Source organism: Pseudorca crassidens, chromosome 20, assembly GCF_039906515.1.
Source record: "Pseudorca crassidens isolate mPseCra1 chromosome 20, mPseCra1.hap1, whole genome shotgun sequence".
In the NCBI taxonomy this organism is placed as follows: Eukaryota; Metazoa; Chordata; class Mammalia; order Artiodactyla; family Delphinidae; genus Pseudorca; species Pseudorca crassidens.
The window spans coordinates 43,240,030-43,255,278 of record NC_090315.1 but is presented as its reverse complement, the minus strand read 5'-3'; the positions used below and the strand labels follow the sequence as shown (position 1 = coordinate 43,255,278).

Here is a 15,249-nt window from a genome sequence, read left to right as displayed (position 1 = left end):
GGGGGCTACTCTTCGTTGCAGTGCGTGGGCTTCTCGTTTCGGTGGTTTCTCTTGTTGCGGAGCACAGGCTCTAGGTGCGCGGGCTTCAGTAGTTGTAGCACGTGGGCTTAGTAGTTACGGTACGTGGGCCCTAGAACGCACGGACTTCAGTAGTTGTGGCTCATGGGCTCTAGAGCTCAGGCTCAATAGTTGTGGCGCACAGGCTTAGTTGCTCCGTGGCATGTGAGATCTTCTCAGACCAGGGATCAAACCGGTGTCCCCTGCATTGGCAGGCGGATTCTTAACCACTGTGCCACCAGGGAAGTCCCACAGTTTTTATTATGAAAGATACTGTCAAATTGTTTCTCCCTAGAGCTGTACCAGTTTACACTCTCCCCCATAATGTACAGAATGTTTCCCTATACCCTTTTGGTCTTTGCCAGTGTCATAGATGAAGAAAGATGTCTAGGGACTTCCCTGGTGGTACAGTGGTTGAGAGTCTGCTTGCTGATGCAAGGGACACGGGTTTGTGCCCCGGTCCGGGAAGATCCCGCATGTCGCGGAGCGGCTGGGCCCGTGAGCCATGGCCTCTGAGCCTGCGCATCCGGAGCCTGTGCTCCGCAACGGGAGAAGCCACAACAGTGAGAAGCCCGCGTATCGCAAAAAAAAGAAAAAAAAGATGTCTATGGCACTTCCCTGGCAGTCCAGTGGTTAAGACTCCGAACTTCCAATGCAGGGGGCGCGGGTTCGATCCCTGGTCGGGGAACTAAGATCCCACATGCTGTGCGGTGGGGCCAAAATGTAAAAAAAATAAAATAAAGAAAGATATCTCATTTACCTTTAATGTTTATTTCTCTTATTAAAGTGAGATGGAGCATTTTTCATATGTGTAAGAGCTATTTATTTATATTTCCTTTCTTGTGAACTGTTCATCTCCTTTCCTATGTTTCTACGCTGTTACTGATCTTTTTCATAGTTCATTGTAGTAGCTTTTTATAAATGTTACTAGAAAAATTCTACTGTAACTCAAGATATGACATACATATTCTTTCTAGCTGTTTTGATTTGTATTTGATTTTGCTTTTGGCCCTTTTTTCCTCTGGGTCCCCACCCCCCAATATTCTTCATCTCTAGCAGAACTTAAAAAAAATTTTTATGTGGTAAAGTATAGGTTTTTCTTTTATGATTTATTGATTTTTTTGTAATACTTGGAAAGGTATTCCTCCCATTGAGAATATTAAAACATCATGGTTTCTTTTAGAACATATATAATTTCATTTTTTTATATTTAAATATTTAGTTAATTTTTACTTTATTTTTGTGTAAATTGTGAGATATGTATTCAGTTTATCTTTTTCCCAAGTTGACTACCCAATGTCCCCAAATCATTTAAAGAATATTCTCCCCTTCCTTCCTAATGTAAACTACCCCCTTTATAATGTATATTCTATTGACAATCATAAACTTTTTCTGCATTATTTAAAGGGAGTGTAAATTGAATTATAAAGCAAATGATTATTTTGAAATTATTTACTTATTTTTACATTACAGGAAAGAGTACAAAGAGAAAAATATAAGGATTATGTTTCATCTATGAACATAAATATTCAAAATACATTGAAACACCTCCATGCAGATAGCAGTGGTGGAGGTTCCAAAGCAGAAGATAGGGATAAAAGCCAGTCTAGAAAGCTTCAGAGTTATAAGTCCCATGAAGTCATGTCCAAAGCATGTACAAATGATGATCAAATGAAGACCCTGTTAAAGAGTGCAAATCCAGTTAATGCTTGTTATAGGGAGAGTGAGCAAAATAAGACTTTATGTAAAGCCAATTCAAGCTGCAATCAAAACTTACGTGAAGAAACAACCTTTGAAAAAAAGAATTTTGTTTCTCAATCAAGGTATAGTTTAATAATTGTTTCTAACTTTTATTTATTCAGCATTTGTGTGTGTGTGTGTAGTACTATGTGCCATACTCTTAAACACTGGGATATAGAAATGATAAGCATGGTTTTAGGAGGAGCCTAATGTAGGAAATGTTGGGAAAGGAGTTTGGATGGGCCAGTATGGGCCAGTTTATCTAGGGCCTTGCATGTAATACTACTCAAGATTTTCTGTTATAACTTATAGAGTATAGGGAGCCGCTGACGATTTTAAATTGAGTGGCACGATCAGATTTGAATTTTAGAAGGGATACTCAGAAAACTTAAACTGAACCTCTGTAGCTGAAATAACAATGCACGTATTGATAATCCATCAGTAATTTAGCAAAAGCCAGTTTGTAAGTTTAACTTGATAAAAGGGAGTAAGGAGTGATGAAAATCTGGTTTAGGCTTGTCTTTTCATTTGTTCCCTGTACCTTACCTCCAGTGTATGTCCTTTCTTGCTCATGGGTAGCCTGTGGGGCTGGACCTGGAATTGCAGCTTTTCTTCCTAAAGGCTTTCTTGTGTTCTGCTCTTCTGATAGTTATTGGGCTAGGAGGGAAACTGAAGAGAATGGTGCTATGTTCTGGGGAGGCTGCAGGGACTAAGTGTTAGACAGATGGATTACATCATCACACCCCCTTTTTCCTTTTCAAAACCATTCTTCATGTAATTTTAACCCGATTTCTCAGGGATATAGAATTGGGAAGTAGTGGGATATGCTCTTGGGCCAACCTTCTTGCCCTCTGGCCCAATGAATTTGTTATTTCCTCTTTTTTGCTCTCCTTCCTTCCTGTTTTCCTCTTTTATAACTTTTTTTTCCATGTTTCTGCTGGCATCAGTATTATTGACCTCTGGAGTCTTGTTTAACTCCACTTTTTTTTTTTTTAATTGAAGTAGAGTTGATTTACAATGTTTCAGGTGTACAGCAAAGTGATTCAGTTATACGCACACACACACACACACATATATACTTTATCAGATTCTTTTCCATTATACATTATTACAAGATATTGAATAAAGTTCCCTCTTCTATACTATAGGTCCTTATTGTTTATCTATTTTTTATTATATATAGTAGTTAACTCCACTTTTAGAAACAAGGCTATAACCATTGCATACCATACTTTGGCAGAATTTGGTAGATTTTGGTAGATCCTGACTCCAGCTCTTTCTGCCTGTCAAACATCAGAATCACACTACTGCTTATGGAAAGATTTGTTCACATACCAAACAATATGTTTACTTTTATTAATCTGGTGTCTATTTTCTTTTAGCGACCATATTTTTAAACATCCAACTCCTATTGGCAAAAACACAAAGCAACAGTTACCAGTAACAGGTATGACTAAAAATGTTTCTTCTTTGATTGTTCAAGAAAACATATTTAGGTGATTAATATAGCTAAAAGTAATATCTTCCCTCTAACATATAAGCCATGCCTTTGACTCTCTTTCTGGTCTAAACGCCTTAGTCACCTTTTATTGATATCCTTTCCGTATATCCACTAGGATGACTGGAAGTGGAGTACTGGGCTACAGTTTATGAAACTCTTGAGAATTAATAAATCTTATAAATGTCAGGTCCTTTTCACTAATCAAAAATATCTTTCATTTTGCAATTTTTTTCCCCAGATCCATTGACATTATGTTCAGATATAATAAATAAAGAAGTCATTGGTTTTCTAGCAACAGACAATTGTTCCAAAATATTGAAGTATAGATGCTCAGGTAAATATTTTTTTAATTGTAGTTGTTTCATAATTAAAGCTTTATATGATGTTAATTAACTAGAATTTGTAATAGTTCTACCTGTGTGATTTAAAGTTCATTCCCTTTGGAGAAATAACAATCTGGAGTCTCATAAAACACTCGAATTAATACCTTCTATCTGCATTAGTCTGTGTTCCCAGTATTTGCTCATATGAATCAATGCAGCTAATACTCTTTTTTCTTTTTTTGAATTTTATTTTATTTATTTTTTTATACAGCAGGTTCTTATTAGTTATCCATTTTATACATATTAGTATATATATGTCAATCCCAATCTCCCAGTTCATCACAGCACCACCACCCCCCTCCAGTGCTTTCCCCCTTCGTGTCCATACGTTTGTTCTCTACATCTGTGTCTCAATTTCTGCCCTGCCAGCCGGTTCAGCAGCTAATACTCTTAAAAAATTACTTTATTATTCTCTTTCTGTCACCATCTATAAGTTTAACTTTACTGAGTAAGGTAAACATTTTTTATATTTTCAGAGAGCCAATAAATAGGTATATGTTCTGGATTATAAATAATCCAGAATTCCACAGTGCTTATTCCCTCCCTTCTTCTCCTTCATATCCCAGTATTTGCTCTTCGTTTATTCTTACTGTTGCACCCTGCTCTTTGGAGAAAACTGAGGCTATTCCACACTAGGCTCAAAATATTACTATTCTTCTGTCTTAGATGAAGGGTTTATCTCTTTTACTCTAAAACTAATATCTAGCTATAATCCAAATCCCATCTATGTTTTCTCCCCATTTTATAATAATACTTGTGTAGGCTTTCTCTTTAGTCCCTTTCTATTCGTTACCTCCTTAAACCTCCATTTGTCCCACCTTAAACTATGTTCATTTCTCCTCATCTTAAAAAATACCCAAATACTTTGTGTGATTTGCTGTCCCTTCAAGTATTCATCTGTTCTTTCTTCCACCATCTATTACCAGATTCCTGCTCTTGTTCCCTTCTCTTTCAGCGTATTCTTTCCCTTCTTAACTCCCTGCAGTCTAGCTTCTTTTATTGCCATTCTACTAAACTTTAATGTTAAAGGTTACCTGAAACCTCTTTTTTAACCCCCAAACCAATGACTTTTTAAAAGATTCTTATTGTCTTTAGTATTTCTGCACTGTCAACTACCATTCCTTGAAATCCTCTCCTCTCATTTGAAAACCATAGTTCCCAAACTGTCCACCCGAGCTCCCTGGGGCTCTGCAGTGAACTCACAAGGGCACTACACAATATTTAAAATTTTATAAGTGAAACACAAAATGGTCAACATCTTCTGGACACCACGTAAACTACTAGCTCAAAGTAGTTCACAGTTTCACCATTAGATTGTACTACATCTCTTTTGATGATGTCACATCTTTGTGAAGCTGGGTTTTCAGTGGTTGTTGTGATTTTTTAATTAATTAATTTATTAATTTATTTATTTTTGGCTGTGTTGGGTCTTTGTTGCTGCACGCAGGCTTTCTCTAGTTGTGGCGAGCGGGGGCTACTCTTCGTTGTGGTGTGCAGGCTTCTTACTGCGGTGGCTTCTCATTGTGGGCATCAGTAGTTGTGACACGCGGGCTCTAGAGCACAGGCTCAGTAGTTGTGGTGCACGGGCTTAGTTGCTCTGTGGCATGTGGGATCTTCCCAGACCAGGGTTCGAACCCGTGTCCCCTGCACTGGCAGGCGGATTCTTAACCATTGCACCACCAGGGAAGTCCCAGTTGTTGTGATTTTTAAAAAGCAAGCACCACGTGAAAATCTGTGGAACAGGAAATGAGGGTGGCAGTGTCCAGTCTGATTACAAGTTTTGAGAACTTGTGCTGTACCCAATTGTTGCACAAATCCCATTAGGAAGTAATCGTAATTAATAAGAATGTAATACAAATATATATATATATTTCAAATTTAGGTCTATTATTTTTTTAAATGGCTACCAAGTTGTTAGAACATAAATACGTATTGAGTTGTTTTGGACCTAACAGAACATTTGGTATTTCTTTTGGCCTAAGGGTGCTGTGAAAAAATCACCAAGATCTTTTTTTTTTAATTTTTTTTTGGCTGTGTTGGGTCTTCATTGTTGCGCGCGGGCTTTCTCTAGTTGCAGTGAGTGGGGGCTACCCTTTGTTGCAGTGCGCGGGCTTCTCTTGCTGCAGAGCACGCGCTCTAGGTGCAGGGGCTTCAGTAGTTGCGGCATGTGGGCTCAGTAGTTGTGGTGCACAGGCTTAGTTGCTCCGCAGCATGTGGGATCTTCCTGGACCAGGGATCGAACCCGTATCTTCTGCATTGGCAGGTGGATTCTTAAGCACTGCGCCACCAGGGAAGTCCCAATCACCAAGCTCTTAAAGATGCCACAGAGTGAGACAGTTGGGAACCTCTGGTCAAAAATATTCCAGTTCGTAGAATGGATGCTCTATAACTGTTAACTCCCTTTCATCCCTTAGTTTGTTTGAGATAGTTCCTTCCTAGTTGCTTTGCTCCCTCAGTGACCATTCATTTTGCAGACACTTAGGGAGTGCTTATTCTGCAGCAGGCACTGGAATCAGAGATGAATAGAACTCAGTCCTCACTTCAGGAAGTTTACAGTCTATAAAGCTCTCCGTTTTATTACCTTTATTCCTTTATCTTATCTTCCTGCCAAATTTCTACAGATACTCCCCCCAATATATAGTCTACAGCACTTACTCAACTCTGCTGCAGCATCATAGATGCAGCTAGCATCATCTATCATTTTACCAATGATTTTCAAATCTGTATCTCCACACTTCACTTCTACTTCGGGTTATAGCCTCATTCTTCCATATCCAGCTGTACCTAGGACATACTCACTTTAATATTTTGTTATTTCAAGCTTAATGTATTCAAAACAAAACATCTTTCTCCCTCTTAAACTGCCCCCCCTCCAGCCACTCCATTTTTATTAGTGTTGCCATTATTCTTCTGGCCCCCCAGATTTCAAACCTTGAATCATCTATAACTATCTTTTCTCCTTACATCCCCTATTTCTAGTCTATCATATTTGGTTCTTTCTTTCTTTCCCACACAGGCCCCTTTTCCTTCATGCCTAAATTACTAGCAGTCTTTCAGTCTCAAGTCTCACCAACCCCCAAGTAACGTGTATTGCTATTAACTTCTCTTCCTCATATGTGCTTTGTATCATGTCACCATGCTAAATAACCCTCAGCGCTTCTCTGTAACTCACTAAATCAAACTCTCTGCCTGGCTTTCAGAATTGTGTGGAATTTTGTCCTGCTTCCACTTGTTAAATTTTACTGCAATTTGTTCTGTTTAAGTCCACCAGAAATGTGCCATGCTTATTCCAAACTTTGCCATTCGATCCATTACAATCGAATTGTCCTAAATGTCTCCCTTACCCCGACAGCTCATTATTCACCAATTTTACCTCAGAAATCTCTGCATTCTCCCTGCAAATGCTGTGTTTCAGAATCTCCTTATTTATCTGGACTGTTTAAGTTACCCCTCAACTGATCCTCTTACCTTCAGTTGAGCTTTCTGTAGACAAATCTTGTCATTTCCCTGCTGAATAAATATCCATCAGTTCTTCCCATTGACTTGAAGATAGTAGTTAAAAATCCTTAAGATGACTTTCAAGACCGTTTTTGACCTGGCCCCTTGCAACCCTTACCAACCTCAACTTTTCTCCCACAGTTCTCTCATACCTTATACTCCAGCCACACATAGTACTGTGATTCTCTGAACATACTATGCTTTTTTACTCTTCTGTGCTTTTGACGTGTTCTTTGTACTTGAAATGTCCTCATCCTTGCCAACTTTCTGCCTGGCTAACTTTTCCTGTAGGTGACAGGTGGATAGAGAACTTTATAATGGATGGATGTGGCTAACATTATCTGAACCTACTGATCAATCTTAATATAAAAAGAGAGATAGTCAAACTTTATGTTCCTGTTAATGTGATGCAGTAAGAAGTACACAATACTACCTGTGAGGAGTTCTACTAAAAACAATTGAACTTGGGCTTCCCTGGTGGCGCAGTGGTTGAGAGTCCGCCTGCCGATGCAGGGGACACGAGTTCGTGCCCTGGTCGGGGAAGATCCCACATGCCGCGGAGCGGCTGGGCCCGTGAGCCATGGCTGCTGAGGCTGCGCCTCCGGAGCCTGTGCTCCGCAACGGGAGAGGCCACAACAGTGAGAGGCTCGTGTATCGAAAAAGCAAAAAAACAAAAACACACAAAAAAACAATTGAACCTGAATCTGATCAATCATCTAGATCTAATTACAAGTTTCTTGGGCACACAGGAATATTTTAAAGGATGCAGCTAGGATGTAATCAGCAAAACTCAGCCTTTGGGAAACTGCACATTACAAATGACCCAGGGTCTACAACAAGTAAATGACAAAGAGGAAGAAAGGAGAATTGGTAGATTAAAAGAAACTCAAGAGACATACCAGCTGAATGTAATGGTGGACCTTGTTTGGATCATGATTCAAATAAACCAACTGTAAAGAGAAAGTTTTGAAATGATGGGGAAATTTGAACACTGACTGGATATTAGATGATATTAAGCATAATTTTCTTAGGTGTGATAGTGGTTTTGCCATTAAAAAAATAAAACAAAGTAAGTGGTTTTTTTTTAAAAAGAGTTCTTATCTGTTAAGAATGCATATGAAGTATTTACAGATGAAATGATACTAGAATGCAAATTGCAGCCTTCATAATCCAGTGTGTACATGGGGGGCAGAGCTGAGTAGGTGGGGGAAGATAAAATATGACAGACCATGAGTTAATAATTGTTGAAGCTGGATGATGGATACGTGGTGGGTAATTATACTTTTCTCTTTATTCTCGTGTGTTTGAAATGTTCCATAGTAAAACATTAAAAAAAAGAAGAAGAAAAAAAAGACGACTGGGCGTAAGGGTCACTTCCTTTGGATATCTTCCCTGAGAGTGACTCCTGCTCAGAATTAGGCCAAGGTAGATGCTGCTTTTCTATATCACCATAACTCTGTTCACACCACTATGGCAACACTTATTTCACTGTATTATATTTGGTGTCTTTACTCTCTCACATGACATGACTTGGAGTTTCTTGATGTATTTATAATTAAGTTGCTGATTTCACTTCAGTTACCATCATAAAGATATTTGCTTTCATAAATTTGTTATTAGATTTTTTGTAACATCTATACATCACTTAAATTTGTTTTCTTTTAGGTTGCATAGCAGTAGGAAAATCCCTGAATAGCCGAACCTTTAGCAAGCTCTTACACTCTTGCCCATACCAATGTGATCGTCACAAAGTCATTGTGGAAGCTGAAGACAGATATAAAAATGGACTAAGGAAATCACTTATCTGTAACAAAAGTAATTAATTCAGCAATTTTAAAACTGTAATTATAGTAAGTGAGAAAGAGAAAAACAAATACCATATGCTAACACACATGTATATAGAATCTAAAAAAAAAAAAATGGTTCTGAGGAACCTAGGGGCAGGACAGGAATAAAGACGCAGACATAGAGAATGCAGTTGAGGACACGGGGAGGGGGAAGGGTAAGCTGGAATGAAGTGAGCAAGCGGCATGGACATATATACACTACCAAATGTAAAATAGATAGCTAGTGGGAAGCAGCTGCATAGCACAGGGAGATCAGCTCGGTACTTTGTGACCACCTAGAGGAGTGGGATAGGGAAGATGGGAGGGAGACGCAAGAGGGAGGAGATATGGGGATATATGTATATGTATAGCTGATTCACTTTGTTATACAGCAACAACTAACACAACAATGTAAAGCAATTATACTCCAATAAAGATGTTAAAAAAAACCCAAAACTGTAATTATAACCATACCTTCTGAACTATGATCTAGAACATTAAGTATATTAAAAGATAAAGGGTAAAATAATGTTGAAAAGAAAATCTGGGGCTTCCCTGGTGGCGCAGTGGCTGAGAATCTGCCTGCCAATGCAGGGGACACAGGTTTGAGCTCTGGCCTGGGAAGATCCCACATGCTGCGGAGCAACCAGGCCCGACAATTACTGAGCCTGCGCGTCTGGAGCCTGTGCTCCACAACAAGAGAGGCCGCGAGGCCACGATAGTGAGAGGCCCGCGCACGGCGATGAAGAGTAGCCCCCGCTCGCCACAACTAGAGAAAGCCCTCACACAGAAACGAAGACCCAACACAGCCAAAAATAAATTAATTAATTAATAAAAAAAAAAAAAGAAAATCTGTCTCTGAGCAACTGTGATTTAAAATGTTCCCAGGGAGTAGGTTTAGTCTCTAGTAATTTAAAAATTCTTCCTAATCCACCTAAGGATTCCCATTAGAAGAGGGAAAAAGGGAATATCATACTAATGGAATTGATGTGATACTACTCAGATTGATACTCTAAGTACACTAAATGGTTTCTGTATTTTTCAGAAATTCTGCTGACCCCACGTAGAAGAGGAAAACTCAATAATGAATCTACTACCCCTGGAGGAATAAGTGAATATATTTAATTTTTAAATAAATATAAATTTCATATATTCCTGAAAAAGAACAGCTGAATGATTGTTCTCAGTCACATCATTAATGGCTTTTAAATGATAACCCTTCTGATGAGGGTCATACTTCCTGACAAAAGAGGCTTCCCTCTTCCCTTTTTCATGTTGCTTGCTCATCTATTACTTTCCGTCTGGTGAAGGGGCAGGAGAAAACTAACATTTATTAAGAACCTCCTATGTGTTAGGTGTTTTATACATGTTATTTGCTTTATTTGATATAATAACATTGTAAGATAAGGTATTATTTTATTCCCACTTTAATTTGTTTTCTTTTAGGTTGCATAGCAGTAGGAAAATAGCTGAAATTTGCCAATGAGTTGGCAAATGGCAGAACTTAGATTCAAATGCAAGCCTGTCTTTCTCCAGAATCCCCTTTTCTATCCTCCGGATCACTTTTCTGTTTTAAGAGCAAAATTATTCTATGCACAAGTGCTTCAGACAAATTTTGTGGAAGATTTTGGTTCACATCTGTAGCACTTTGAACAATCAAAATTGAAGAGACAAATAGTATAAACCTTAGAGCCCTGTTTAAAAATTAAAATATTTCTAAACTATGAGTTAATTTACAGGAGTTTTTCTTTAACTACAGGGTTAATCACCATTTCAAATTTATCACAAGACTTAAAGAACATTACCATTATCTTCTGTTCATATGGAATTAGTATGTGCAGAGTAAGACTAAGCAGTTGAGTACACTCCTTGTCAAAGTCACCTTGAAATTAGTAATATCTGTAGAGCCATTCAGTTATTTATTGTGAAGACATTTGGACTTGATCCATCCAGGAAACATTTTGCCACATACTTTTGTTTGGCCATTTTCACTGCCAAAACCTTGAAAGAAATTTCAAATTTACTTTTTATAACTAGGTCTTTTTCTAGGTTAAAATTTCTGCATACAAATTAAAATTAAGCGCAGTACCACTACAGGGTAGCCCACTTTTTGAAGTAATATTTTCTGTAGAAACTGTTAGAAAATGGGTATTCTTCCATAGAAACATTGCAGTTGGAAATCTTTTTGACAAGGAGTTGGCATCAAATAATAGAATTTCTTTTTTTTTTTTTTCTTTTTTTTTTTTGCAGTACACGGGCCTCTCACTGTTGTGGCCTCTCCCGTTGTGGAGCACAGGTGCTCCGGACGCGCAGGCTCAGTGGCCATGGCTCATGGGCCCAGCCGCTCCGCAACACGTGGGATCTTCCCAGACCGGGGCACAAACCCATGTCCCCTGCATCGGCAGGCGACTGTCAACCACTGCGCCACCAGGGAAGCCCAATAATAGAATTTCTTGAGCAGCATGTCTTAAAAGCAAATATATAACAACTAAAAGTATTCTATAATCATTTTTCATAGTAAAATCATTTGCAGAGCATCATGAAATATACATAATTATGGTTATATATTGATTATACAGAGGGATCCTAAATATTTTTAAGTCACTTTCAGCTCGTAAATACCTACATCTTTTTTGTAGGTTCGAGTTGCTTAGCTAAAATCCAATAGTTAATAAGTTGGCCTGCTTTTTTCAAATTTAGAAAGGCATCTTGAGGAGGTAGTGATTAGATTGGTCTTATATCTCTTTTACAAGCAGGCCAGGAATATTTGATGTACTGCCATTTTTCCCCCTCTTAATAAATTTCCCTTTCATACTAGAGACATTCATCACCCTTCATTTGGTTATAGGTTACACTCAAATTTGAGACTCTTCTTTTGAGAAGGGACCATTTGCAGTATCTAAGTATTTAAAGAGCCTTGGGGGCAAGGCTCTCTTTTAGGATGGATTGATATCTTGAGAGGGTTTGAAAAACAAGAGTCTCTAGGACTGAGCCCTCTTGCCTATTTTTCCCTGCTTTTTTCTAATGCCCAGTCAGTATTAGGAGGAGCACTAAAGAAGTCACAGAAGAGAGTCTTGTGGTGTAGAGAGCTGTTTCCTTCTTCTAGTCTGTCAACTATGCTGCTGTGGTAACCATTGAGGTATTTGGCACAGATGCTAATTTAAGTGTAGAAGTCAGTGAGATGGCAACTGCAGGGGAAAAGTGGGGATTGGCTCTACATGAACACCCCCAGGACCCAATATCTTGAATGTTATAATAACCCATCTGGTCCTGATTATAATGAGTTCAAATCATTTAGCAAGTGAAGTTGAAATCATGTTTCTCGGATAACCACAGTTTTCCAGTAGACCCAAGTAAGAATTAACTTCATTGATAAGTTTTAAAAGTTTTTACTGGTAGTAACATTTTTCCATCAACAAATATTTATTGATCACCTACTATGTGTCAGACACTGTCTTAGGCACTGGGGACACATGGGGAGTAAAACAGACAAAAATCCCAGTCTTCATGGAGCCTGCATTCTAAGGAATACCATTAAGTAATATTTAGACATTATTTTCATTGATTTCTTGGCCTTCTGCTGGTAAGATTTTTCCCTCCTGCTTTAAAAGATCTGAACTATGGCTCCTATCTGAGGAGAGATGGACTAACAGTCATGACATGCAAAGGCAAGATTTTCGAAGGATGTCCCAGCATAGCTATTCAAGGTCCTACTAAAGTAAATAGCAGACTTAATTGGAAATACAAAAACTCTTCCTCATCTGCATCTACCCACAATGATAATGTGCATTAACAGTGAATTAAAAAGCTTAAGGGACTTCCCCGGTGGTCCGGTGGTTAAGAATCCACCTTCCAACGCAGGGGACGCGGATTCTATTCTATGAAGTTATGGAGCCCTTTGGGAAGACTGTATCTGTAAGATAGGTAAGCTGTTTGTTAACTGTCCTCACAGGAATGTTGAGAGAATTAACAATCAAATGTTTATAAAATTTTGTGTTTCTTGATTGAAGGATTTTGAGAATATTATCGCAATAGGATTGTTGCAATTATTGAAGAGATCACAGTGATAGCATCTAGTTTAATAGTAAGCACTCAGTTTTGTTTTGTTTTAATTGAAGTGGATTTCTAAATGATGAGTAGTCCAGGCATGAATTTTTCTCACTGTGTAATCCATATCCTTAGAATAAGTTAAGCATTTATTTGGGTCTCAAGAACTCTTTTTTCAGCAAGTACTAATGTATTCTACAATTCTCATTAATTGCAGAAAAAAGAAGAATTCGTAAAAACTTTACTGAAGAAGAAGTAAATTACCTTTTCAGTGGAGTTAAGAAAATGGGAAATCACTGGAATTTAATTTTGTGGTCTTTCCCCTTTCAGCAAGGACGGAAGGCTGTGGACCTTGCTCACAAATACCACAAGCTGACCAAACGCCCCAAGTGTGTGGCTCCTTGATTGGAAGACTTGTCAGTTTTTAGTTTGATATCTTAAAAAACAGTGTGTTGAAAATACAAAATTTGAAATATTCTTATAAACTCTTATGAGGCAGGAAATGTGGCAATGGGGATACTGTTTTAATTACTTTTTGTGATGCTGTAGCTCATCAAACTATTAAAATAATTTATAAAACAAATACACTTTTGGATTTCCCTGGTGATCCAGTGGTTAAGACTCCACACTTCCAATGCAGGGGACATGGGTTTGATCCCCGGTCAGGGAACTAAGATCCCACATGCCTCGCAGCACGGCCAAAGCAACAACAATAACAACAACAACAAAAATTGTTTAAAACAACTTTTTATTGTTTGCTTTTAAGTTAGTTTTCTTCTAGTTGGAAACCAAACTATTAGATCTCAAACTTCTATTTTTCTTACTCTTTTTATATTCCATCATGCTGATGCATCCTCCATTATACCTAAAATGCTGTTGCTATGGCAAAGTGATCAAGTATCAGGGCATGAAAGCTCAGTTGTGCTTATGTACTCATTGGGTCACTGCTTCATGTCATTCATATAAATACCAAAGGGTATTTCCCTATAAGCATGTATTCTTTCACCCTTTCAGATCATGACCATGTTTACTTAGATAAAGCAGAATTTTTATTAAATATCTTTTATTCTGATCCACAATGAAAATTCCAGAGGTTTAATAAGCAGAAAAATTTTAAGCTTGAGAATAATTTACAATTAGGAAAATTCTTTGTATCATTTAAAGTGTGAATGACTCTAGTCCATTATCTGTCAGTATTTCCTAAGCACTATGGGGATGATTTAAATGGTCTGCTGGGTTATTTTGATGTATATTTCTCAAGATGTATGAATGTTGTTTTAGGTCAAAGGGGAAAATATTTTGTCTGTTGCCTCAGCCTTACTGGCAATAGTTTTTTTTTTTTTGATTGATTGGAAATTATCTATGTAACAGGAAATCAAATACTACTTACAGAGCATCCCCAAGAGTATGACATACTGTAGCTGGGACACTGTTTTGTGTCAGTCACTGACACTATATTTAAAATAACCTATACTGCCTTCTGAAACCTTGAAATTTTATCCTAACCCTTGGCTAACTTTTGGTTAATGTGAACTGCTTTTTTCCCTCAAATAGAATTTGGTAGTAAAGTAAGTGAATACACATCAAAAGGAAAGCCAAAGAATGATCACATATTAGAGGACTGTTTGACTTTAGGGACTCAGACCTGGCCAGTTCAACAGGGAATAAAAAGGGATTGCAATAATGTCAGACCCTTGGAGTTGGGGCTGACCTCAGTTATAGTTCCCTGCCGGAGGCATAAACTGCTGTACAACAATCTGGACATTGGCTAACTTTAGTTTTGCATATATCCTCAGAAACCTGGAATTTACTGTTTCACAGGGTGATAATCGATGGTCAGTTCTTCATTATGCTAAAATGAAATATACTTTTCTGGAGTACCTCCTGCAGAACCACAAAAGTTGAATCTCTTTTCCACATACCAGCCCTTGAGAGAGTTACAGATAGATATCTATCACTTTCTCCTCTACATCCTTTATCCTTCATGCTGATGAGCCCCAGCTACTTCCTGTTTCAGCTGAACAGTGTCATGTCCCCTTATGAGCGTAGTCACTGACCGCTGGGTACCTTTTTGTTTATAAACTGTGTCCAGAAAGAAATGTGGCCTGACTGGCAGAGTAGGGGGATCAACTTCTTTGCTAGGACCAAAGAGGTTTTATGGACCTTACCTAAGATACTTCTTGGCATTCTACATGAC

At 38.2% G+C, this 15,249-nt stretch overlaps 1 protein-coding gene across 6 annotated transcripts in view; it reads left to right on the top strand.

Annotated features, from left to right (window-relative positions):
- Window positions 1-13,628, top strand: part of TERB1 (telomere repeat binding bouquet formation protein 1) — a 46,598-nt gene extending 32,970 nt beyond the window's left edge. For 2 of the 6 annotated variants that reach the window (XR_010938919.1, XR_010938920.1), the window contains 7 exons: window positions 1,531-1,880; window positions 3,180-3,244; window positions 3,537-3,632; window positions 8,845-8,994; window positions 10,051-10,116; window positions 11,256-12,929; window positions 13,270-13,406. Coding sequence is in view for 2 of the 6 variants with exons in the window: in XM_067718300.1 (XP_067574401.1) it covers window positions 1,531-1,880; window positions 3,180-3,244; window positions 3,537-3,632; window positions 8,845-8,994; window positions 10,051-10,116; window positions 13,270-13,457 (915 nt within the window). In the remaining 4 variants the exon portion in view is untranslated. Of the gene's footprint in view, window positions 1-1,530; window positions 1,881-3,179; window positions 3,245-3,536; window positions 3,633-8,499; window positions 8,605-8,844; window positions 8,995-10,050; window positions 10,117-11,255; window positions 12,930-13,269 lie in introns of those variants that run through there. The other 4 variants (XR_010938921.1, XM_067718300.1, XR_010938922.1 and 1 more) reach the window with 4 other exon arrangements.
- The last annotated feature ends 1,621 nt before the right edge of the window (window positions 13,629-15,249 follow it).